The sequence below is a fragment of the Brienomyrus brachyistius genome, unplaced genomic scaffold (genome assembly GCF_023856365.1).
Source record: "Brienomyrus brachyistius isolate T26 unplaced genomic scaffold, BBRACH_0.4 scaffold55, whole genome shotgun sequence".
NCBI classification, from domain to species: Eukaryota; Metazoa; Chordata; class Actinopteri; order Osteoglossiformes; family Mormyridae; genus Brienomyrus; species Brienomyrus brachyistius.
The window spans coordinates 844,133-868,575 of record NW_026042330.1 but is presented as its reverse complement, the minus strand read 5'-3'; the positions used below and the strand labels follow the sequence as shown (position 1 = coordinate 868,575).

Genomic DNA, 24,443 nt, shown 5'->3' with positions numbered 1-24,443 from the left:
AAAGCAAATTGATATTACGTATCTTGTGCCAAGGTGAATAGTATGTTTTCTTGCTGTTTCAAGGCAAATTCTCAATTCCATAATTCAAATTCTCTATTTCAAAACTTCTCTTCATATGTATGAAGATTTTAAAAGAACATCTTTTTTAATATCCCGAACAGAACACTACATGACAGCTCAGGATTGTCACAGCTAAAAACAAAATTAAAGAAACCGCACATCACACCCACAATAAATAAATAAATAAATAAATAAATAAATAGTGCAAAGACCAAGGGTGAAGCATGGTTACAGTTCTTTTAAAATATATGTTTAATGGTTCAGTTGTTCACATAATAGGGAATGGGGTCCGCTACTCAGTTGTGGAAAAAGGCATTCAGTTCTTCGTAGACAGGTGCCCTTTCATGGTGCAAGTGCATGTCGTGATAAGGCAGTACATTTTCAGAATGGACACCGGTGCGCACTCCTGAAGAGCTGAACACAACATTGTGGGCAGTGGCAGGTCGTGAAGTAGGAAGGGCTGAGTAATGCATAGAATAGTGATAACTCTTCTCTGCATCAGGTGAGGTTGACTCCTGTTGCTTTAAAGAAAAATTTCCATTGATACATATTGGTGGGCTGAGGGGTCCTTCATAATCTGGACTGTTGTACTCTGGAGATCCACTCCCGGTGTAGCCCGGGTCATACACTGAACAGTACACATGATTTCTTAAAGAATGTGGGTTTGAGCCAGATTGACACTGGGGGCTTGAGAGACGAGAACACTGGTAAGCATAGGGGTGCATGGAGATTGAGGGGTTGGGTCCATGGAAGCGCCCCCCTTCCTGGCAGTGCTCGGTTAAGAAATTGCGGGAGTTGAGCTGCAGACAACCAGCTACTAGATTTGTAGTAGGTTGAGAAAGGCCTTTGCACAGAGTCTGAACATAGGATACCACATCTGGTCTTTTACCATTGCGAAGGATTTCAGACAAGGCCCAGATGTAATTCTTTGCTAGACGGAGGGTCTCTATCTTGGAAAGTTTTTGCGTTTTGGAGTAACACGGCACCACTTTACGCAGGTTGTCTAATGCTGAGTTCAAGTCATGCATACGTGTTCTTTCTCGTGCGTTGGCTTTTTGACGGCGCACCTTAGAGCGTTCCATATGCGCTTCATTCATCTTACGCTTTTTCGGGCCTCGTTTTTTTGGTCTATCTCCTTCAGTCTCATCTCCCCCTTCTTCCTCTTCAACTTCTTCGTCTTCTTCATCCTCCCCAGCTATTTCAGACTGTGCACGACTGCTCCCTCCTCTAATGTCCCCATCCTCCAAATCGTCCAAGCCCAAACGACAGTGTTCCTGGTCATCATCTTTGGTCTTGGAGTCTTCACTGCCGCTATCATCCACCCATCCTGAGAATTTATGAACTTCAGGCAGCAGAGAGGGGTCACTGAATAACCTTGTCAACATGGCGGCACTAGAAGACATAGAATGCATTGTCATAAAAAGGAAATATTAGCTTATTTTGTAGCTAAATTTGCAGTTTAAATATTGAATCTCTTCTGAAATATACAAAGTACAGTAAAATGATTCTTATAAAAAAAAACAGTATTATGGATACATAACAGCCTACATGTTGTCTGTTGAGAATGGCTGTAAAAACTAATTTTCGGTCTGACATGCAGAGTGATACAAAAACAATTGATATTTATTTACAGCACAATTCAAGGCAGCCGTTAGTTATGTAGCTGGGCGTATACTAAGGAAACAAAATAGAGTATAATAAAGCTTGAATCAGAGAATATACAACAATATAAGACATTCATTAATATATTGCTATATAAGAATTAAATGATTAAATATAACAAGAACAACTGTCTTAGAGCACAATTCCTAGAGATATAGTCAGGCAGATCGTCTCTTTAATTCCCTGATGTCCGCCACGTCCTCTCCGGTGCCCTCGCGCAGCTGCACGAGCCCCATTAACGATCTCGTGGGGCGCCGTGTGAAGCGGGGCGTCCCCAACCCCTTCACTCCTTCTTTCTGTCTTGGCAACATTCCAACACAGCTCGAAAAAATGCGTCATAGACCATATTTCTTCTCATCCTCACAATCTTTTGACGTGCGGTTTATATACATTGTATCACGAAATGTGTGATGTATTTAGAGGTTTGGGTCTAGTTGGAATATTCGTACGCATACAAAAGGTATATTTTACTTTTTGGTAAGCAAGTTTCTTTAACTTTTTGCATAATAATACGCAAGTGTTGTAGCCTCCAGACTACTGTTGATGTTATTAAAGAAAATCACAGGTGATATCTCAGGGGTTCTTAGGTCACCAAGCTGGTCATATTCAGGATTCAGTTCGACTTATGAGTGCCCAAGCCTAGCATTTCTCAAGCGTAACATTTCTCCAGTCCTGCATAGAGCGGATCCATACATTTAAATTAGTTTTCTTTTTAAAATCATATATTTTGATTATATGATCAGGAAAAAGCTCGTTTTGTAACATATGTTCGTCAATTCCTTCACAGGACCGATTTGAAATATTCTAAACAGAAGCAAGTAATGGACGTTTAAAACATATATTCTAAATGATTTTATATGATCATTAATCTGTACAAATATTACTCGCGAATCCAGGGTACTAATTCAATGTCTTCTTATGTTACATTCAATAATCAAAGAAAACGAAAATTAATGATTTTTAAATTTATCCTTAATTTAATGTAATTTTACTTATTTATTTATTTTATTTCTCTGTGTAATTAGTATTGGAACTCTAATATTATGGGAAATATTTCATTTTCCAGTCATTCTAAACTCACTGCATTAAAAAAACTAAATAGAAAAACAAACAAAAAAACTAAATGAGGCCATAATTAAAAAAAATATAAATGTCGGTGCTTGCGACTATCAATGAGTTATTTCAGTCTTACAAGGTGCTATTTACACCATAACATCAGCTTCTTTAAACGGTCTAATACGAGGATATACTATGGATGATAATGATGATGATGATGGACAGTGTGTGTGTGTGTGTGTGTGTGTGTAAAATGAGGTACTGTTTTTAAATAGATACTAAGATAATAGTACTGCGTGCTACTTAGTGAGCATTTTAGAAATACAAAATTAAGTACACGGCGGTGCATGGCTCCTGGCCATTCTGTAGGCAAAGGCTCAGATCAGTGTATTAACGTTCGATACATCTGCAAAATTAAATCAAACTATTTCAGGATCCTTTCCCGGAAATGCGTACTAGTATTTCAGGCCGAAATTTCGGGAATTTTTTTATCGTTTGATCAGCTTCAAATTTATATACAGCAAAGATCCGGTCTCATAAATTAGGCTAAATGAATTGAAGAATGCGGTAGGATATAATTTGGTTTTAAATATACTGGAGCATATATCACAAAACATAAAACGAACAATCACTTTTATATATTATATATCAGTTATCCTGTAATTATATACCCCCGGGTGAACAGTCCGTAACTGGCTTAAAACACCCCTCATGATACCCTAGACCTCCTCAATTTTTCCAGGATGAACCTTTAGATAATGTTGTCAATAAGACTTAATTCTCAACCGGAGATGAGAGGTTCCGTGATAAAAAGCAAAAGAAAAAGTGAAAGATTGTTTTCTATAGTCATTCTGTCATACTCCAATTTCAACCAAATAATGTTGCTCTTGCGTTAAAAGCGCCGCCAAAGAAACTTTGGCCGAGGAATAATTTCCGTGTTTGTAAAAGACGAAATTAGAAACCCAAATAAAAGAGAACTATGTCCGTGTATTCCGCAGCACTGTGAATTGGTCCGTACGGCAGTTCTCCGAGCCAGGAAAGCATGACATACTGAATTGTACGCCTATTAAGACAGACAAATCGAGGCATGCCAATGGTATTTTCTCCGCAAAACTTAAAATATTGCAAATAGAAAGAAAGGCGAAACCTATGTGAAAGTAATCAAAGACAATGCTCAATAAAGGGTGCAGAAACAATGGAAATAAAGTAGTATACGCAGAGATAAAAATGGGAAGAACAAGCTTTAAAGGACATAGGCATTATTTATGCATTTTAATTAATTAATTAATTTCCCAGTTGTGCATTCGGTCCTCCATATGTTTAATTCTTAGTTCTACTTACCTCCGCGGGAGCTCTTTAAGGGTGAAAGCGCGTGTGTTTACACCATCTTTAGGGACCACGGGAGAACTCTCCTATAGGTGCGGTTATCTGCTTCTGAGTGCTATCCGAGACAGTGTGGCATCACTACCAGGCAGGGTTACATACCAGCCATGATGCCAGGCCATATGGTTGGCACGTCACTGGTAAAAGCCATCACATGAGGGTCGGTGATTGACATGCGCCTGCATTCGGAGAGATTGCCCTCCCGAGGGAAGAGGGACTCGCCATCTGTCACAACGCTCGCGCTCACGAATCCAGAAAGAGTGGCAGAGAAAGAGTTTAACAGAGAAATACAGAAAGGGAAGCATCCAAAAATAGGCTGATTTACCCCAAGATTATGACAAAAATGGTTAGTCCATACGGATTTTTGTGTGTGTGTGAGTGTGTGTGTGTGTGTGTGTGTGTGTGTGTGTGTGTGTGTGTACATATTCAATAGCAGGTCGGAAAAAAAATTAAATCCATACAGAAATCAAAAACGGTTCTGTGTTCTTCATGGGATCAAAACACATACAATGTTTAGAAAATTAATTGTGTTTTAGGTCCTGTGAAAGAAGCCACCCTCTAAATCGTTTTCTCTGTAATCGTAGAATAATGCATAAATAGACATTTAAACAGACTGATCCGTTCGCTAAGCAGACAAATGTAAATCCCAGGCATATAAACAGAGCAATGAATGAGGCTCTATGTGTTTTGAGAGTGAGGCTGGGGGTGCCTACAGGCGCTGCCAGGCTGCCAGCACAGCAAGGATGGGGGGACCCAGGTGTGCTGGCTCAGGGTCTTGGTGACGCATGAAGACAGCATGAGCTCCTGGTGGCAGAACTCTGAGCACCCAATAGACAGGGGTGACATGCCTACAAAGAACACAGGCAACATGTCACAAGCTAGCTCTTTCTCATATTATTCAACTCCAGGTACCATTTTCCCAATTATAGCTTGTTATTGTTCCTGAGATAAAGGCCATGGCAATAACAGGACTTTCAATGAGTAATTAAAATGATACAGAAAAGCACTAAGATCTATGGTGCTAATTACTAGCCAGTCAGAGTGTTGCTGAGAAATATCACTACAAACCTGAAGCATTATGAAATTACATCCCCACTGATGGCTAAGCTGCAACAAATGTGTCAATGCTTTGCCACCTGGAGGTATAGAACAAATAGCAGTCACAGCAGCGATCTTATGGTGGCATTATAGAAGGCACATTTGGTGCCATTCCAAGAGGAGAGGTACTCCTGAAGGGTGTAATTTTTGTTTCAACATTGATGGGGACCACTAAGCACACACTCCCACAATGATACCCCTAAATCGATGCCGTTGCCTTCAATGTCTGGTGGCAGTGTGCTCCTTTTCAAGTTGCAGTCAAGACCAAGATACACATTAGCTAAATGCATTATGTGTGTGTGGGCCATGCCTCAGCAGTGTATCGTAGATGATTTTCAACAAGTTCTGGTAATCGTTATTGAATTGCCTATAGAAATTCCAGTGAAAGCAAGCCCAGATTTATAGACGCTTAACTTTCCATGCAGAGGTGAAATGGTGATTCTGCAATCAAATCAAATGTAAATGGGTTTTCGTGAAAATAAATAATCTTTTGGGGCCTGTGTGGACCAGCATGGGGGCTCTCTAGTGGTTCAGCTAGTTAGAAGAAAAATCGTCCTGTGAAGGACTTCCCAGATACTTGCGGAAATGAGACACTGAAGGGAAAAAAGAAAGATACAGAGATAAATGTTAGTACACAGTCTGTCAGGATAGTTCTGTAGTTTTAAGTCATAAGCAAAACAGGCACGCATTTGTGTAAATTACAGTTATAAGCAAAATCCAAGAATGTTCAACTGAATTGATTATTACATAACAAATTAACTAAAAAGTTATGTTGCAGTAAATTGAATTCCATAATTATATTGCAGAAATAAAATATTGTTTTACACATCCATCCATCCATCCATCCATCCATCCATCATCTCCCACTTGATCCAAGGTTGGGTTGCGGGGGCAGCAGTCTCAGCAAGGAAACCCAGACTTCCCTCTCCCCGACCACTTCATCCAGCTCCTCCGGGGGAATTCGGAGGCATTCCCAGGCCAACCAAGAGACATAGTCCCTCCAGCGTGTCCTGGGTCTTCCCCGTGGCCTCCTCCCAGTTTCTCACCAGGGAGGCATCCAGGAGGCATTCTAATCAGATGCCTGAGCCACCTCAACTGGCTCCTCTCAATGCGGAGGAGCAGCGGCTCTACTCTGAGTCCCTCCCGAATGACTGAGCTCCTCACCCTATCTCTAAGGAGGAGCCCAGCCACCCTGTGGAGGAAACTCATTTCGGCCACTTGCACTTGTGATCTCGTTCTTTCGGTCAATACCCACAGCTCGTGACCATAGGTGAGGGTTGGAACATAGATTGATTGGTAAATTGAGAGCTTTGCCTTTTGGCTCAGCTATTTCTTCACCATGACAGACCGATGTAGCTCCCACATCACTGCTGACGTCACACCGATCCGCCTGTCAGTCTCCCGTTCCATCATTCCCTCACTTGAGAACAAGATGCCAAGATACTTAAACTCCTCCACTTGGGGGAGGACCCCATCCCCGACCCGGAGAGAGCATTCTACCCTATTCTGACTGAGGACCATAGTCTTGGTTTTGGAGGTGCTGATTCTCATCCCAGCCACTTCACACTCGGCTGAGAATTGTCCCAGTGAGAGCCAACAGAACCACATCATTTGCAAAAAGGAGACACCTAAACCTGAGGTCACCAAACCGGACACCTTCAATGCCCTGGCTGCACCTAACTAACCGTCCATAAAAGTTATGAACACAATTGGTGACAAAGGGCAGCCCTGGAGAAGTTCAATCCTCACTGGAAACAAGTTCGACTTATTGTCGCACATGTGGACCAGGCTCTGGCACCACTCATACAGGGACCAAACCACTCTTAAAAGGAAGCCCGGCACCCCATACTCTCAGAGCACCCCCCACAGGACTCCCTAAGGGACAGGGTCAAATGCCTTCTCCAAATCCACAAAACACATGTAGACTGGTTGGGCAAACTCCCCTGAACCCTCCAAAACCCTGCGGAGAGTATAGAGCTGGTCAACTGTTCCATGGCCAGGGTGAAAACCGCACTGCTCCTCCTGAATCAGAGGTTCGACAATCTGGCGGAACCTCCTTTCCAGAACCCCTGAATAAACCTTACCAGGGAGGCTGAGGAGTGTGATTCCCCTATAGTTGGAGCTCACCCTCCGGTCCCCCTTCTTAAAGAGGGGGATCACCACCACCTGCCAGTCGAGAGGCACTGCCCCCAATGTCCATGCAATGCTGCAGATGCGTGTCAACCAGGACAGCCCCACAGCATCCAGAGCCTTAAGGAACTCCGGGTGGATCTCATCCACCCCTCTGTCCTGGCCACTGAGGAGCTTTTTAACCACCTCAGCGACCTCCGCCCCAGAGATAGGGGAGTCCACACCTAAGTCCCCATACTCTGCTTCCACATTGGAAGGTGTGTCAGTAGGATTGATGAGGTCTTCGAAGTACTACCCCCATCGACCCAAAACATCCCGAGCTGGGGTCAGCAGCACCCCATCCCTACCATAAACAGTGTTAATGTTACACCGCTTTCTCTCCCTGAGCCGCCGGATGGTGGAGTAGAATCTCCTCGAAGCCGTCTGGAAGTCGTTCTCCATGGCATCGCCAAACTCCTCCCACACCCGAGTTTTTACCTCAGCAACCTCCGAAACTGCCAGGCTGCCAGCACAGCTTGGACTGCCGGTAGCTGCCACAATGAAGGCGCAGAACATGGCTCATTCAGAGTCAATGTTCGCCGCCTCCCCCAGGACATGGGCGAAGTTCTGCCGGAGGTAAAAGTTGAAATTCCTCCTGACGGGATTCTGCCAGACGTTCCCAACAGACCCTCACTATATGCTTTGGCCTGGCAGGCCTGGTCGGCTTTCACCTCCACCAGTGGAGCCAACCCACTACCAGGTAGTGATCAGTTGATAGCTCCGCCCCTCTCTTTACTCGAGTGTCCAAAACATTCGGCAACAAGTCTAACGACACGACTACAAAGTCGATCATCGAACTGCGGCCTAGGGTGTCCTGATGCCAAGTGCCCTTATGCTTGAACATGGTGCTCATTATGGACAATCCGTGACGAGCACAATAACAACAAAGCACCGTTTTGGTTCATATTCGGGGGGGGGGGCGTTCCTCCCAATCACTCCACTCCAGGTCTCACTGTCATTGCCCACGTGAGCATTGAAGTCCCCCAGCAGAACAAGAGTCCCCAGGAGGAGTGCTCTCCAACACCCCTTCCAAGGACTCCAGAAAGGGTGGGTATTCTGAACTGCCACGCATAAGCGCAAACAACAGTCAGGACCCATCCCCCCACCCGAAGGAGAAGGGAAGCTACCCTCTTGTGTGGGGAACTCGAATGGAAAATGGTCCAACCCCTTCAAGGAGACTGGTTCCAGAGCCCAAGCTATGCGTCAAGGTGAGCCCAAATATATCTAGCCGGAACTTCACAACCTCACACAACAGATCAGGCTCCTTCCTCATCAGAGAGGTGACATTCCATGTCTCTAGAGCTAGCTTCTGCAACCGAGGATCGGACCCCCAAGGTCCCCACCTTTGGCCACTACCCAACTCACATCACACCCGACCCCTATGGCCCCTCCTATAGCTGGTGAGCGCATTTAAGGGGGGGCCCACGTGCCTTGTTCGGGCTGTGCCCGACCAGGCCCCAAGGATGCAGGCCTGGCCACCAGATGCTTGCCATCGAGCCCCACCCCCAGGCCTGGCTCCGGGGGGGCCGTGACCCACGTCCGGGCAAGGGAAACTGTGGATCCAATATCTTTTTCTTCATTAGGGGTCTTGTGAGCCACACTTCATTTGAAACTAAAAGTGGTAACAAGACTAACACAGGACAGATGAGATTAACTCAAAGTAACTAAAACAGGGAAACTAAGAACTAACCAAGAAAACAGGAAAAACAGAATCTAACACTCGGAGTAACAAAACCCAATAAAACATAGGGCTCAAAACAAGACCCCAAAACAGAATACAAAAATCACCAGACATGGGAACTAGAAAAACTCATACAAAAGAAAACACTAGGAACAAATACAAAAACAGAGGAGGTGGGATGCGAACACAGGACAGAAGGGTTCACAGACAACCACATGCTCAACAAGTTGAGTTATGCGGCCGACAGGGAGCTGGGGAAAACACGACGACTGCCAACACAAGGGACAGGGTGACCAGCAATGCCTGCTGGCCAAATGGGGAAGGGACAAAGAGTGGGACAACAGTGGCTGACCCTGACAGGAAATTAAATAAGTGCTTATTTTATTGATCCCAAATATACTAACAACATCAAAATTTCATATAGTTATATTATTTAACTTTCTTTCATCTATCTGTTACTCAAATGGAACTGTACACGTTTATTGCCAGTTCTTTTGGTCAATAAAAGTACATATATCCACTGATTTGTTCAGTTGATTTTCTGTTTTCAAGGGCTTGAATAGATTCCAACCAATTATTTTACCAGAGGAATTCTTGTGGGATTTCCACTTTCAAATTATTTTAATTGTGTATTATTTATACGGATAGAAACAAAACTATATATATTATTCATGAATAGATGTGAGATAATAATTGAGCATAGACTAATAATTAAATTACATCTAAAATCGCAGCGCAAACACGCGTATACGTACAAACGTGAATAAAATGAACCATCTTTATGTGAAATTTCAGTAGTCCAGATGTGTGAACAGATTGCCAGATTTTAAATGTCACAAAATACATTTATGCCCTGCATGATTATAATTGTATTTGTTTCTTTAATGGCGACCATCACGTTTTTGTGGATGACTCTAGATTTATATATTCCAAGGAATTTTTAACACCCTTCAATTTCTTGGCCATTATGTTTTAGTAATTTCTATATGGTGAATCTTTCGAAACAGTAGAAGTGAAGAAAAGTTAATCTATTATAGATATTTTATATATTATATATTATGGATTATTTAAAGTTCCGATCTTAAAACAATATCTCCGAGACCTTTTTCAGGTCTTAAAACGGTACATTGGCGACATCTCTTCTTAGTATATTACCGTCCTATTGCGGTTTAGGATGTGAAGCATATACGACTATACAGGGTAAGCGGCTTACTAGGAGAAAGGAACAAGGTTGAGGTTTTGCTGTTGTACCCTTGAGGAAAGCCCATATCTTACTTTAATATGAATTAATATATCAATGTGTATCAGCATCTTGTGTCTGTAGACTTGTAGACTTCAACTGCATTTAAAATTTTTTTTTGAAAGGACCCCTATATATGCGTACCTTATGAATTTGTCCTCATCACCACTCCACACACCATACACACATACATATGGCATGTTTTTGGACTGTGGGGGGAAACCGGAGTACCCGTAGGAAACCCCACGACGACATGGGGAGAACATGCAAACTCCACACACATGTCACCCAGGTGGAGACTCAAACCAGGGTCCCAGAGGTGTGAGGCAACGGCGCTAACCATTGCACCACCATGCCGCCCCTATGTGGAGCACAATCTAATTCAAAAGAATGATCAATATATATATTGTAGCACCGTGTCACAGCGTAAATAACGAATTATTCTGGTTGCTGGCATGCCTTGTGTGTCCGTGTATTAGTGCTGTGAATAATAAGTGTTGCAACCATTCAATGAATTACCAAAAAAGTGTGTTTCCATTAGTAACTACCTCAAGTGTGAGCATTATGTTAATGTTTGAGTTCCCTGTCTGTTTCGCTGCTGGATATATCTGGGACTGTGCTATAATTAAGTGAAACTGTTTGCTTTTTAATAGGAGCATCTCTGTTTTCATTAAATAAATGACTAGCAGCCCTTGATTGGTTACACTGGTGTCAGAAGTGGGATGCCAGGTCATTGATAAAATGAATAACTTAATTACGAGACTCCAACAAGCCCGGGTTTCAAGCTGCCGTTAGAAGGAAGTAGCAGCAAACGTAAGGGGAGTCCTAGGAGCTGAGAGTTATTTGTTCTTGGGATGACCCATTAAGTCTAATTTGCCACACCTGTTGCCCAGCACATGTGCCAGGAAGAGCTAATTGCAGCCCTGGAGCAAGACAATATCACCTATAGCGGAAGCAGTGGGATCGTGGCAAAGAACACCCTGAAATCTTGTTACAGTGGAAAAGAGCCCTTTGAGCCTTTTCTTGCCACACCCCAACCTCTTGGATAAACTCATTGCAGATCAGGAAAAGACATTGCCCACATCACTCAACCAACAAGCCCTCATCCTTGTATTTTCAAGTGGGCCTGCTAGGCCATGAGTGTGGTCTTTATATGGATCATGTCATGGAGGAAATCCATTGCTGACCTCTGCTGGATATAGAATGCATCATCACCCTCATTTGCCCAGGTGCCCTCCAAGACACAATCAGCAGGCCCACCAAGGTGGGAAGAAACAGACATCCAGCTTGCATCTGTCACCGGCATGTGCACACCAATGAAGGGAGGAGGTGGCTCTGAATCATGGTGGCAGGGTGAACGATTAAATAAAAGTTGTGGCTCGTTGACATTCCGGATGTTTGCATCATATGATCATAGGGATGGCCTTGCTGTCTCACCAGAGGGCACTCATCAATGTGCCCACAGCCACACTCCGCCTCGGTGCGAATGCAGTGACCTTCTGGCAAGATGGTGACCAGCAGTGGAACTGGCAGAAACTGTTCCAACTGCCAGCGATGCAGCACAAGAGAGATAGCAAAACTCTACCAGGAGGTGGTGCAGGCAGTCCAAGATAGAGGAGTAGCATGGGCCTGATGATTGGAAAGCAGTGCCATTTGAGGACTCTTCTATATGGGGACTTGGACATCTTTGTGGTTTGCACTGTCTCACCTTAATTACAACTAGTTTGTATAGACAACTACAGCGCCCTCCAGAATTATTAGCACACCTTGTAAAGATTTGTAAAAACAGTTAGAAAAATTGGAGAAGCAGCTTTTGGAGAAGCAGCTTCATCTCACACTGAAAAATTGAGAAAAAAAATCCAACCTTTAATTAATATAAATTTATTCAAAGGAAAAAAATCCTTAACAAAGAAATAATTAATATCTATAACAAAAACGCAAATGCCACGATTATTGGCACCCCTTGAAATTATAGTGAACACAATGTAAGTGAAGCATGTTTCTCCTGTAAATTTTACAACTTGAGTTGAGTGGAGTGAATAGGAACCTTCAAGCTGTTATCCATGATTTCTTGGTTAACAGGAATATGAACATGAGATGACAAATTCCCAAATTCCTTTAGTCATCCATCACCATGGGAAAGATAAGAGAACATACAAATCAAATGAGGGAGAAGTGTGTTGACCTTCATAACTCAGGGAATGGGTTTTAAAAAAATAGCTACTTGCCTTAAAATGTCTATTTCTACTGTTAGGGCAATAATAAAAAAGTGGAGAACAACTGGAACTGTTACAAACCTGCCTGTAAGAGGACCCAAGTTTATTTTTCCCCCACAATGAGGAGGATCATAAGAGAGGCAAAAAAATCACCAAGGATGACTGTTGGTGAATTACAATACCAAGTAAAATCTTGGGTTTACCACGTCTCTGAAAAAAATATCAGACACCCCCTTCATGCTAACAGATTATTCAGAAGGTATGCCAGAAAAAGCTTTTTTTGTCAGTTAACCACAAACGTAAGCACCTGGAATTTGCGAAACAGTACTACAACTTTGACCGGAACCAAATTCAATGGTATGATGAAACAAAAATGGAGCTTTTTGGCAATAAACATAAGGTATAGTGTAAAAAGAGGGATGGATATAATGAAATGAACCTTATCCCAAATGTAAAATATGGTGGAGGTTCTATGATATTGTGGGTTGTTTTTCCTCCAAAGGCCCTGGAAACCTCATTAGGGTACATTGCATTATGAACTCCATGAAATACCAGGACATTTTAAATAAAAATTTGGCTACCTCTGCCAGGAAACGAAAACTGGGCTATCATTGGATCTTCCAGCCAGACAGTGATCCTAAGCACATGTCCAAATGAACAAAAAAATGAATATATATATTAGGGTGGTCCACTGTTACACAGTAAAATTCCATGTTGCTTATACTGAATCAGAAATATGATGCCCTTATTACAATAGAAAATGTAAGTAAACACTGAAAATTTGAAGACAGTTGAAAATTATTTAGAGGTTGCTCCAAATATCAGCTTTTACCAGCCACCCTGAAACAACACGTAATGTGTCCTATTGTACTATTGCACTATGCAGACTACCAAGCACGAGTACACTACTACGAGTACATTACTACATCAGCTGCAGCACACACTAGCCACTCACAGCCAGTCAGTTTATAGCAATGCTGTCACTCCCTGATCTGTCAGCTGCAGCTCTGTCGCATGCATGCCAGCTATCTCATTATGCGTAACCCATGCTGTGTGTCTGTGCTACGCAACTTCTATTGTCTAGTTTCACTACTATACTACTATGCATTGCTGTCTTATATTTCCAGACTTGCTCATTATTACAGTAAGTAGTATGGCAGCAAAAACACGGAGTAATTGTTGTTTGGCTGATTGGTAATCCTGAAGAAACAATCACTGGTTGTCGACTACCCTCTAAGGGACAAGTGTTGCGGCATTTCTTTCATTATCACACAACTCTCCAGAAAACCAAGACTGACAGTGCATCTGCAGTTATTGCAACTCGAACCTAACAAAGGACGAGAAACAGAAGCAGTATATCCTGACTGTTGTGCGACAGTATCAGAAGGACATGCCTTGCTGTTCACTGAATAACATTTATGTAGGATATTGAACGCTGTTGATTCTAGTACACGTTATTACTATAGTATAATGTTTAATTTCTGTTGTATCAGTAACAAAATAAATGTTGTGAATCATCAAAATGAAATATCCATAGTGCAAAAAAGGCACAAACTGGAGAGACCCCTAAATGATGAGCTATAGAAGCCTGAAATTTTGCAGTTTTATTTTTTGTTTCTGTAGTGGAAATAGGGCAACATATATCTGACCTGGTAAGTTTAAATTGCAATTTTTGGACCACCCTAATATATATATATATATATATATATATATATATATATATATATATTAGTACTGTATATATATATATATATATATATATATATATATATATATACATACAGTGATCCCCCGCCTATCGCAGAACATGCGTTCCACACTCATCAGCGATAGGTGAAAATCCGCGATATAGAAAGACACCCAGCTCGTCCGATCCTCATGTGTGATGCGCCCCCTGATCATCCACGTGTGCTTCCCCGATCATGTGCAGCTGTTTCCTGTTATTTTTGACTTGTCTTGTGTATTTAGTCCTCGTCTGAGTACGTCTTCCCCAGACTTGTCATTGATGTTAGTTTGTCGCCGTCTGCCCTGTCCTTCTGGTCCCATTAATAAACCCTCATTTACCATAATCCTGCCTACCTGCCTAATCCTTCCCCGCTTCCTGCTTGCCCGTCTACCCCATGTCCTGACAGAATGACAAGTCTCCAGAAGAAAGCATCCCCCATGACGAGGGTCTCGTTGATGAGGTGCTGTACTGGATTGCCTAGCCCGACGTCCAGGAAGATCCCGGACGTGGGACCTCGCGATCCAGAGCTGGGACATCTTCCAGGGGATGTCCCTAGAGGAGGACGCGCACCGCCCGAGGCATCGCCTCTTCCTGCAGCACTGGCCGAGGCACCACCTCCTGCTACGCCGACTGCAGATGCTGCACCACCCGAGCTAGAGGTCCCAGCTACGCCTGCTGCGTCGCCCGAGCTGGAGGTCCTGGCTACGTCTGCCTCCGCGTGCTGCTCCGCCCGAGGCCCCTGCTGCTATGCCCGAGACCCTTCAGCCTCCACCTGCAGCCCCTGCTGCTATGCACGAGGTCCCTCTGCCTCCTCCCGTGGCCCCTGCTGCTACGCACGAGGCCCCTCAGCCTCCGCCTGCGGCTTCGCCCGTGCCTGCGACTCCGGCCCCTGGGGCTCTGCTAGTCCCAGTCCCTGACCCCACTCCAGTCCCCCCAACTCCAGCTCCAGTTCTCGAGGAAGTCCCGGACAATCTGACCATCGCTCCTTCCTCCTTGGAGGAGGTGCAGCTCCAGTGGGATCCCACTCGGGGACCTCCCTGATGGCTCCTCTTCCCTTGCCCCAGCGAGGTCGACCCCGGCCTGAATCCCACATGTCTGTGTCCCGGAAGGGGTAAGGACACAGACATAGCGCTATGGTCCCACCCGCCCTGCCCCCTGGCTCGCCCTCGCTTGCCTTGGCTGGGGCTCGGGGGGCGCCTGGGGCATTCTGTCAATTCTGCAGATACTCCTTTGAAGTAAGCTATTTGGCCAGTTGAAATAGCAGGAGCACAAATAAATTCAGTTATTTGCCTAAGTTGTAATACTAGTTGCCAGACTTACTTTTCTGTCGGATCTTTAATTTTGTCCACAATAAAAATAAGTAGAAGCCTAAGAAAACACCAATTTTGTATGGCATGCCCACTTCACTTGGTTTATGGTTGGCATCATTACCAAGGTATTTGAAATGATTAAGCTGCCCATTAAGATCTTTATAAGTAAAACATTTCTGATTTATAACAAAATCATTAGTGTATAGGGGCATGTCATATGCAACAACACCCTCAAAAAGATCATGACCCAAACAAGGAGGCAGGCCAGGTTGGCACACATGAAAATGTGTTAATTCATTAAATGTAGAATCAGATTTTATTCCCAATGTCAGATCTGGGGAACTCACATTTATATGTTTCATGCTGTCTTTGTAGGATTCAATGGTTCTTTTCTGACCTGTTTTGAAGGGAAATGACAAAAATTGAGCAAGATCAACAGTACAAAATCTGCAGAAGTAGGTGCTTTTACTGAAGTTTTCACTAAAGCCACCAATATTGTGTGACCCCAGCAATAGCACACAAAGTCCCTCGGTACACATGTTCATTGGGTACAATTATACCATTTTCTTCCATATCTTTTAAGTCTGAAAGAACTGACCTGAACACAATGCTTGGATCAAAGTATTTCTAGTCCTGTTCTCTACAGAGCATAGTAAACTGCATTTGATCGATACTCAATCTGCTGTGAGGTGGTAAACCTGCTACTGTAAAGGAGACTTTTAGAATTTTATGGACTTGCTAGAATTTTATGCTTCTTCTTAGCAGACCCCAATGGGTCTACGACTTCAACTGAATCCTGGTAAAGTAACAATCCAAGTAACTCCTCATACTTCTGGAAAAGTACATTTGATTCTACATTACTACCATCCCAGGGATCTTCCAAGATATCTCCTGACTTAGGAAAAGACTGTCTCTCATGTCTATTGCTCTGTATCAGCTGTATCACCTGCTGGCACTGAAACAGTGACATAAGTGTATCTTTTATTGGAATGTACTGAGCAAAACATTCTTTGGCTGTTTCATTCTGACCAAGATAAAGAGCTAAAGGCTCAACATCCCAGGTCGAAAATAAATGTACTTAAGTTGTATTTTTTTGCCTTGTACTTATTGAACTTATAGCATGCTGTAGAAGTGCAAACTTAAATGTGCTATTTTGGAACAGCTATTAGTGTATTAAGTACATTTTAAGAAATTCTTAAGCACAACTTAATTTAAAATTAAATACACTATTTTATGCTAAAATGGAACAACTAATAGTATCTTTATTGCACTAAAATATATCCTTTATCATATTTCACTTTACATTTAAAATGACATGAAAAGCAGCACATTAGCACAACTTTAATATATTTAAGTGTATTTTAATGGTGTCTCAAAATATTGCTACAATACACCATTTGTTCTTAACATGTCTTTATTAGCACTTAATGGCAAACTAAATGCTTTATCAGTGTAACAAAACAGCATGTTTTAAGTATATTTATCACTAAACAGAAAAACCTTTAGACTGTTTAAAACATTCTTAAACTCTTACTTCAGTAAATTCTTTAACAATCGCTAATGAACACAATCAAAATGATCTTACACACTTTCATTGTGCCTCTACTGACTAAAGAACAACAGCAAATGACAAAGGGAAAATTTGGCAAGGCCCATTAGTTGGAAAATAATGGGCAAACAAAAATATATAGATATTTTCAAAAATATATCAAGTTTTTCTTGCATTCATTGGCAAAATCAAACCATTTCAAACATTTATTTGAGGTAGAAACATGTAAAATAAATAATTAAATAAATAAAATTATGCAACTTACAGCCTAAAGTAACATGCCTAACATCCATGTAAACCCTGGTGCACACTGCCCTTGCACACACGTGTGTGTGTGTGTGTGAGTGAAAACAAAACACAAAATCACAATCAAACCTACATCTTCTTCTTTGAAACAAAATTTTCATTGTTGCCCTTTCGTCTTATGACAGCTCTCACTTCAGACACACTTGTTCCTGGGAACTCAGATATTACTGTATCTGTAGGGAAAAATAAAAACACACATTTGTATGCCACTTACTTAGACATAAGCATAGGCAAATGTATTGTTTTAAATTAATGCATTATTTTAACTCACTGGTCAATTTACACACTCACAATCCTTGTCAGTCATAATGAAGACATACAATCCATAGACAATAATGAAATATATGATATATTCAATACATACCAACAAGAGCATTCAACTTTTCAGAATCTAAGGGATCCTTTTCCGTTCCATTGCCTGTAAGGCTTGAGGAAGCTAAAATGTTGCGACCAAAGAGTAGAACAGCTAAATCCTGGGCAAAAAGGGACATCCTTGTTCTGTTCAATCTTTTAAAACATCTTCAGTTCACCATAACTGCTGAGTTGCCCAAGGAAACCTGTGATCGGAAAATTAAATACTCAGATTACTATACAAAGTAAAGTCCAGTAACCAAAAGCTAAAAATAACATTGTGAAGACATAGAAATAACAATATGAAACGAAACAGCAATTTTCAAAGCAGATGATGCTCAGAACTAAATAGTCTTGGTAAAGAAGTAATATCTGTGTGACTTCACACAGCACCTGACAAGACACATGGAAACATCTGTCATTTCCCTCACTGCACCCAGGTAGCAGAAATTTGCCAAGAACGAATATTTGAGTATCATCTTGTTTGGAAATCATGGGCTCATTTATGGCATAAGATACTGCCTATAGTAAAAATATGTCATTCTTTTAGAAAGGGAAGCACAGAGGGAACCAACATACCATTTCTGGAGCAGGACTGGAGGACCCTGAACTTGTATCACTGTCGAAGGAAGGTAGCAAACGCTTCATAGTGGTTGTTAGTTCCTTAACACAATTGATAAGGGTGGGTATTTCTGTATAAAAGTAAAAAAAAAAAAAAAAAGACACCAGCCACAGATATCTGACAATTTTCTAATTACCAAATACATAAATCATGTTATCTAAATTTAACATACACAAATATATAGAACATTTCTTTTTCATTACAGATACCTTTTAATGCATCTATCACTTCCTGGTGCCTGTCTATGTTTTCTAGTGCCTGATTCATCGGGCCACACTCCATTTCCTTTTGCCTAAAGCAGGGGTCCTATATAAATTAAAGTTACATTTTTTTTACTTTATGTTTCACAAAACAAGAATTTATTGTATTTTCTGTTGCATAATTCAAATTACCCCCAACAAGTGTATTATTTAAGGTCTCCTGTTTCTTGTCAGCCTCTACTTTGATCTTGGCCTTCACTTTCTCCCACAAATGCTTTCTGTGCAAACTTTGTTGCTAATACACAAGTTCTAAACTTGCAATTTAGACTTTGCATATATTTTGTGCTGTATAAAGAATATACTTACAGCTGTTCCAGAAGCTTGGGGTGAATCAAAAAGGTCTATATTGGTGTCTATGTCTACATCATCTTCCTCACTTTGTGAGGGGGTGGATGTCCTTTGCCTTTTTTCAGCAGAGAAGACTTAAGCTGCGAAAGAACCCTCTCATTTGCAGCCTTCATCATTTTTGGTTTCTGAAACAAAGACCACAATAAGTAAAATTAAGATATGTACAAACAACGTTCCACAAAATTCTTCATATTTTTCATATTATTAGTACACAATGTATTCAACTTTTCAAAGAAACGGATTTGCCTGGAGGGTGTTAGTCAGAGGTAATAGCACAGAGGTTAAACTAGTGTGTGCAATAATTCATACTCTTTTCCCAATATTAACTCATGTCTTTCAAAACTCACCTTCGTTCCAAAGGCTTGTGCTGAATCTATGTCAGTCTCATCATTGTCTGAAGAAATTATGTGACGTCCTGTCACATGTTTTTTCTTTTTCTGTAGATGGAGGAAAACATATGTAATTCACAATACATAAAGTATCCCACTGATATTTTCAGGTGAAAATCCTCTTAAATCCTTCCCAATCAGCAAGATAAGAAATGTATCTGTTATTTAGCATTGTATTTAATACTGACTGATAACTAATCTGGGATGTGTAGATGTCTAGTACTGTGGTGTCCATAACTACATATTGTAACAGTTTTTATTCAATGTCATATGTTAAAAAAGCAGTATCGACCTTCGGTCTGTCTTCATCTTGTGTCACTGTACACTCTGCAGACTCTCCTCACAGCTGCTGTGGTGCTGCTGCTGTGCCAGATGTCTTCATTTCTGAGGAAAGCTGTTTTTTTCTGCAACTTCCTTAAAGTTCTCTGCAAACAAAATGATAAAAATTGTGGACAGGAAGAATGTCATTGTGGATATTTGAACTACAGATTGTAACTGCAAAGAATTCCTAACCTTTATGACTCCCACTCTTATTCCTAAAACATTAGTTAAATAGGATACATATTTTCAAAACTAGACAATGTAAGGATTACTTTGGATCTACAACAATGACCAAAACATGTAAAAAAACAGTCAATGCACACACAAGGAGCCATTACATATTGGCTAAAGAGCGGCTAATCTAAACTGACCGAGTGACACCCCCACCACCACCACACGCACACACACACACACACACACACACACACACACACACACACACACACACACACAAACACACACACACACACACACACAGATAGTATTGCATTGGCTATAATGAACTTACCTCCAAGAAAGAGTATTTTTGCCGCCAGTGTCTTAGCTTCTCCGTGTCTGCTGCGACTAGGCAAACACACTTCAACATAGCCATCTTCACTATCAAGTTGCTGTCGAGAGGCTATATTCTTCCCTCCCGTGTTCGCATCTTATTATGTTCGTACTGTCCACTCTCACCAACTTTGTATCGGGGAAATAAAACAGCCCGAATTTGGGAAATACCATTATTTTTTAGCTTCCTCTCAGCTATAGCACACTACACTTATGCTACACACGTTAGGAACAGCTCAGTAGTCTGACGTTTTCGCATCACCGGAAGATATGAATTTGAATATGGCAAAGCTCAACTCTGATTGGTTAAATGGCATTATACTCCGTTGGCGATCTCTGAAGAGGAAATGGACCTGAATAATTATTTGCATTTAAGGTAGGTATTTTGGGTATTTTTAAGTTAACGTTCTCTGTTGTAGAATATTGTGGCATGAGCGTTGCATTAACTGCATCAACTAGTTATTTATTATGTTATAATTACAACTAATCTGCAATCCTTTGTTTGAAATAATTAGCCTATAGGCCTGACAAGTTGATTCTGCCAAATTACCATAACGAAGTATAATTTTCTCTTTGTCTATGGTTGAACATTGCCAAAGATCTGTGAGCATAGTGTTATAAATATTTCCTATAATGGCGCAAGCTAATCTGGAGCATTAACAACAAGGTAGTTCAAATATGGTGACATGCTGTCAAGTAATTTTACATTGCAATGTGAAGATCATAATTACACGAAATAAGTCATTTTTTTCTTGGTGTTAGGCCTGTGCACAGCAGGCAGCATTTGGTAACTTGCAAGTGACCAAAATGAAGAAATACAAATCCTATCTGCAGGCATCTGAAAACAACATTCCAAGAACCACAGATTACAGGCGATTGAGACTTGGTAGAGATAAAGAGGTAACACTGAATTTGCTTATTTTTTGTTAAGTTTTCATTGGTGACACTCTCCACAGATTGTCAATTTGCCAGAAATCCTATCAATTTCCTCCTGATGCTGTTATTCTTGTCATCCTGCAACATCTGAGACACCTATGTAATGTCCTTATCTCAATCTCTTTGCAGAACTATGGCAGAGTACTTTATAAAGACTTTGTTTCTACCAGTGAGTCAGATATCCCAAGAACCAGTGCATACCAGAAAAGGAAAACACAGGTAAAATAAATATTCTGTGTTACATGGTTATATGCTGTGTAGGTTGTACTGTGGTTGTTGTGGTCATGTGTGTACACAAAACTCAGCTCTATAAAGATTTCCCATTATTGAGCTAAATACAGTCAGTGTCATAAACTACAGTCTAAAACTAAATCAGGAAAATAGGTAAACAACGCCACATTTAATGCTGCCAAGTATACACACTAACGTGTGTACCAAGTATTAACATGATGTGCACATGCCTTAGTGTGTGAATTGTTTTCTAAGGAGATCCTTATAAAAAGACCTTGACATAGTTTCATATTCTGCTAAGTTCCCTGTTCACTCCAATGATGATGAGGACACCAGTGTACAAAATTTCCACTGCCCTTTACCTGCTAAAAGACCCAGAATTAAAAGACAAATGCAAGCAGCGTCAGTCTGGGTATACAATTTATTATTTATATCAGTTTATATCTGCCATATGTTACAACACTAAATAATTACTCAAAATAAATATTTAGTCTGTTGCAGATAAACCAAACAGTGATTTCAGGGCACTGCCTCACCAGACAGAGTCACTTGTAACTGCTGAGGAAGGTTACAATGAAGCAATCAGGAACCAGTCACAGGTAATTTGAAATAGCTTGGAACACATATTCTTGAAAGTTGTTGTTTGAATTTATTACTCAGATATACAATATATTCCATAGATTTACAAAGACCAAAAGGACACCAGAGGACACCAGGAGCATACTGCTAATTTGCAAACAGCACCTGATGTACGTCAACCACCTCAAAGTACAAACTGCAATGCATTACAGGTACTTACATGTGATATACACAATGTGGCATTGTAAAGGTTATGTACACTATATCTTCAGTCATGTTCATGGATATCTTACTTAATATAAAAGCACTGTAATTATAATGATTTTGACTATATAGTTACACTTTAGTTGCAAATTTAGTATAGCTGGATATTAAATGCTGACTCTAATTACTGATTTGTTCTTTTCTAGGACTCTGAAGGGGATGAGCTCCTCTACCCAGGGGCACCTCTCTCCAAAGGACAGAGTCTGCTTCTTTTGATGGCGTACATTTTGAGACACAACCTGACAGGGATAGCCCTTGAACATCTTCTCAAAATGTTCAATGAACATTTCCCAGGATCAATGCCTGCAACTTCTTACCTGTTCCATAAGGCCTATGGACAGTATGGACAGTATGAAGCACATTTTTACTGTTCTAGATGCACAAGCTACATAGGTAATGGTACTGATCAGACACAGTGTACAATATGTCACATGTCATTTGATGCAGACACTAATTTGAGAAATGGGTCATATTTTCTTGTTTTGAATTTATCCTCCCAAATTAAGGACATTCTTAAAAATCCCCAGACAGCTTTAGCAAGGAATGTATCACCCAGTGGTGTTTTTAATGATATACATTCAGGAACGCAGTATGAGAAGCTAATCAGGAGTGGTGAAACTAGTAAAGATGACATAAGTCTATTGTGGAACTGTGATGGTATCCCTGTTTTCAAGAGTTCCAAGTGTCAGCTATGGCCCATTCAGTGTCAGATTATTGAACTGAATCCGAAAGATCGGAAAAGTAATGTTTGCATACCATGTATTTGGTGTGGTGAGGTGAAACCCAACATGACAACTCTGTTAACTCCATTTGTTGATCAGCTACAAGAATTGGAGAAAAATGGAATAAAATGGATAGACACAGAGAACCAACAGCATTCATCTAAAGTGCATGCCCTGATCTGTAGTTCAGATTCAGTGGCTCATGCTCAAATTCGTAACACAAAACAGTTCAACGGAGAATATGGCTGTGACTTTTGCTACCATAAAGGTGGTCCATACTCACATATAAGTCCTGAACCTCCTCTCAGATCAGAATCTAAACATTTTGACCATGCAATGGCTGCAACTCCTCAGCAACCTGTAATGGGAGTGAAAGGTCCCTCTCCTCTAATGAAGCTTTCAAAGTTTCAGATGATAAATGGATTTGTGCCAGAATACCAGCATAGCATTTGCCTTGGAGTTACACGGCAGCTAACGACATTATGGCTAGATTCGCGAAATAATGCAAAGCCATGGTACATCGGCACTAAATCTGAAATGATTGATAAGCGGCTGCTTGCCATTAAGCCTCCAGTAGAGTTAACTAGAGTCCCACGTTCAGTACAGGAACGGAAGTATTGGAAAGCCTCAGAATGGAGATCTTTTCTTTTGTTCTATGCTTTACCTGTGCTTTCTGGTATTCTTTCAAAGAAGTATTTGAACCATCTTTTCCTCCTTGTTTTTGGTGTTTATACTCTGCTTCAGGAAAACATCCAAATAGTTGATATTGATAATGCAGAGAAGGCATTGAAAAAATTTGTTATGGAGTTTGAGAAGTTGTACGGACGAGAAAACATGACTTACAATGTGCACTTGATGACACACATTTCAGCAAGTGTCAGAAACTGGGGTCCCCTGTGGGCCACATCCACATTTCATTTGAAAGTTTCAATGGCACCCTACTGAAATTCTTTAATGGAACCACATATGTCCAAGATCAGATTGTCAAGGGATTCCTCAAATGGAGAGACCTTTCAAACAAACACATGAACAAGGCCAAAGACACTGTGAAGGAACTATTCTATGATATGCAAAACAGCAAGCAAGAGACAGCTAAATCATCACACCTATCAGATAATGTTTCTAATCCAGTGAATGTTCCAGTGCGTCACATGCTTGCTATTGAGGAACTTTTTGGTGTCAGGGTACAGCAGTACCTATATTATGGTCGTTTTCTCGTTGACCACGTTCTCTATCATTCAGAAACATATACAAGGCTTCAGAAAAGAAACAACTCAGTTGTAGAATTAGCTGATGGCACATTTTGCAGGATCCTGAGAATCGTGGCATTTCACACTGCAGGTTGTAATACACAACAGAGTGTTAAGGAGCTTTGCAGGTCTAGAAGTCAAATGTATAGGGATGCAGACCTTAAG

At 41.2% G+C, this 24,443-nt stretch overlaps 1 protein-coding gene and 2 long non-coding RNA genes across 3 annotated transcripts; 1 reads left to right on the top strand and 2 right to left on the bottom strand.

Moving 5' to 3' along the window:
- Positions 1 to 288: 288 nt before the first annotated feature.
- Positions 289 to 4,794, bottom strand: neurod2 (neuronal differentiation 2). The gene is made up of 2 exons (XM_049001085.1): positions 4,120 to 4,794; positions 289 to 1,452 (listed from the first exon to the last, which is right to left on the bottom strand). Exon 2 carries the CDS (start codon positions 1,443 to 1,445, stop codon positions 357 to 359), a length of 1,089 nt encoding a protein of 362 aa, XP_048857042.1. The 5' UTR covers positions 1,446 to 1,452; positions 4,120 to 4,794; the 3' UTR covers positions 289 to 356.
- Positions 4,795 to 17,033: 12,239 nt separating this feature from the next.
- On the bottom strand, positions 17,034 to 20,708 carry LOC125724142 (uncharacterized). The gene is made up of 8 exons (XR_007387170.1): positions 20,256 to 20,708; positions 19,719 to 19,851; positions 19,385 to 19,474; positions 18,996 to 19,162; positions 18,639 to 18,735; positions 18,387 to 18,499; positions 17,821 to 18,013; positions 17,034 to 17,629 (listed from the first exon to the last, which is right to left on the bottom strand). It is a non-coding gene; the product is annotated as an uncharacterized LOC125724142 (long non-coding RNA).
- A 1,249-nt stretch (positions 20,709 to 21,957) lies between these two features.
- LOC125724148 (uncharacterized) lies at positions 21,958 to 23,188 on the top strand. Its single transcript, XR_007387177.1, has 3 exons — positions 21,958 to 22,062; positions 22,144 to 22,254; positions 22,453 to 23,188. It is a non-coding gene; the product is annotated as an uncharacterized LOC125724148 (long non-coding RNA).
- Positions 23,189 to 24,443: the final 1,255 nt, after the last annotated feature.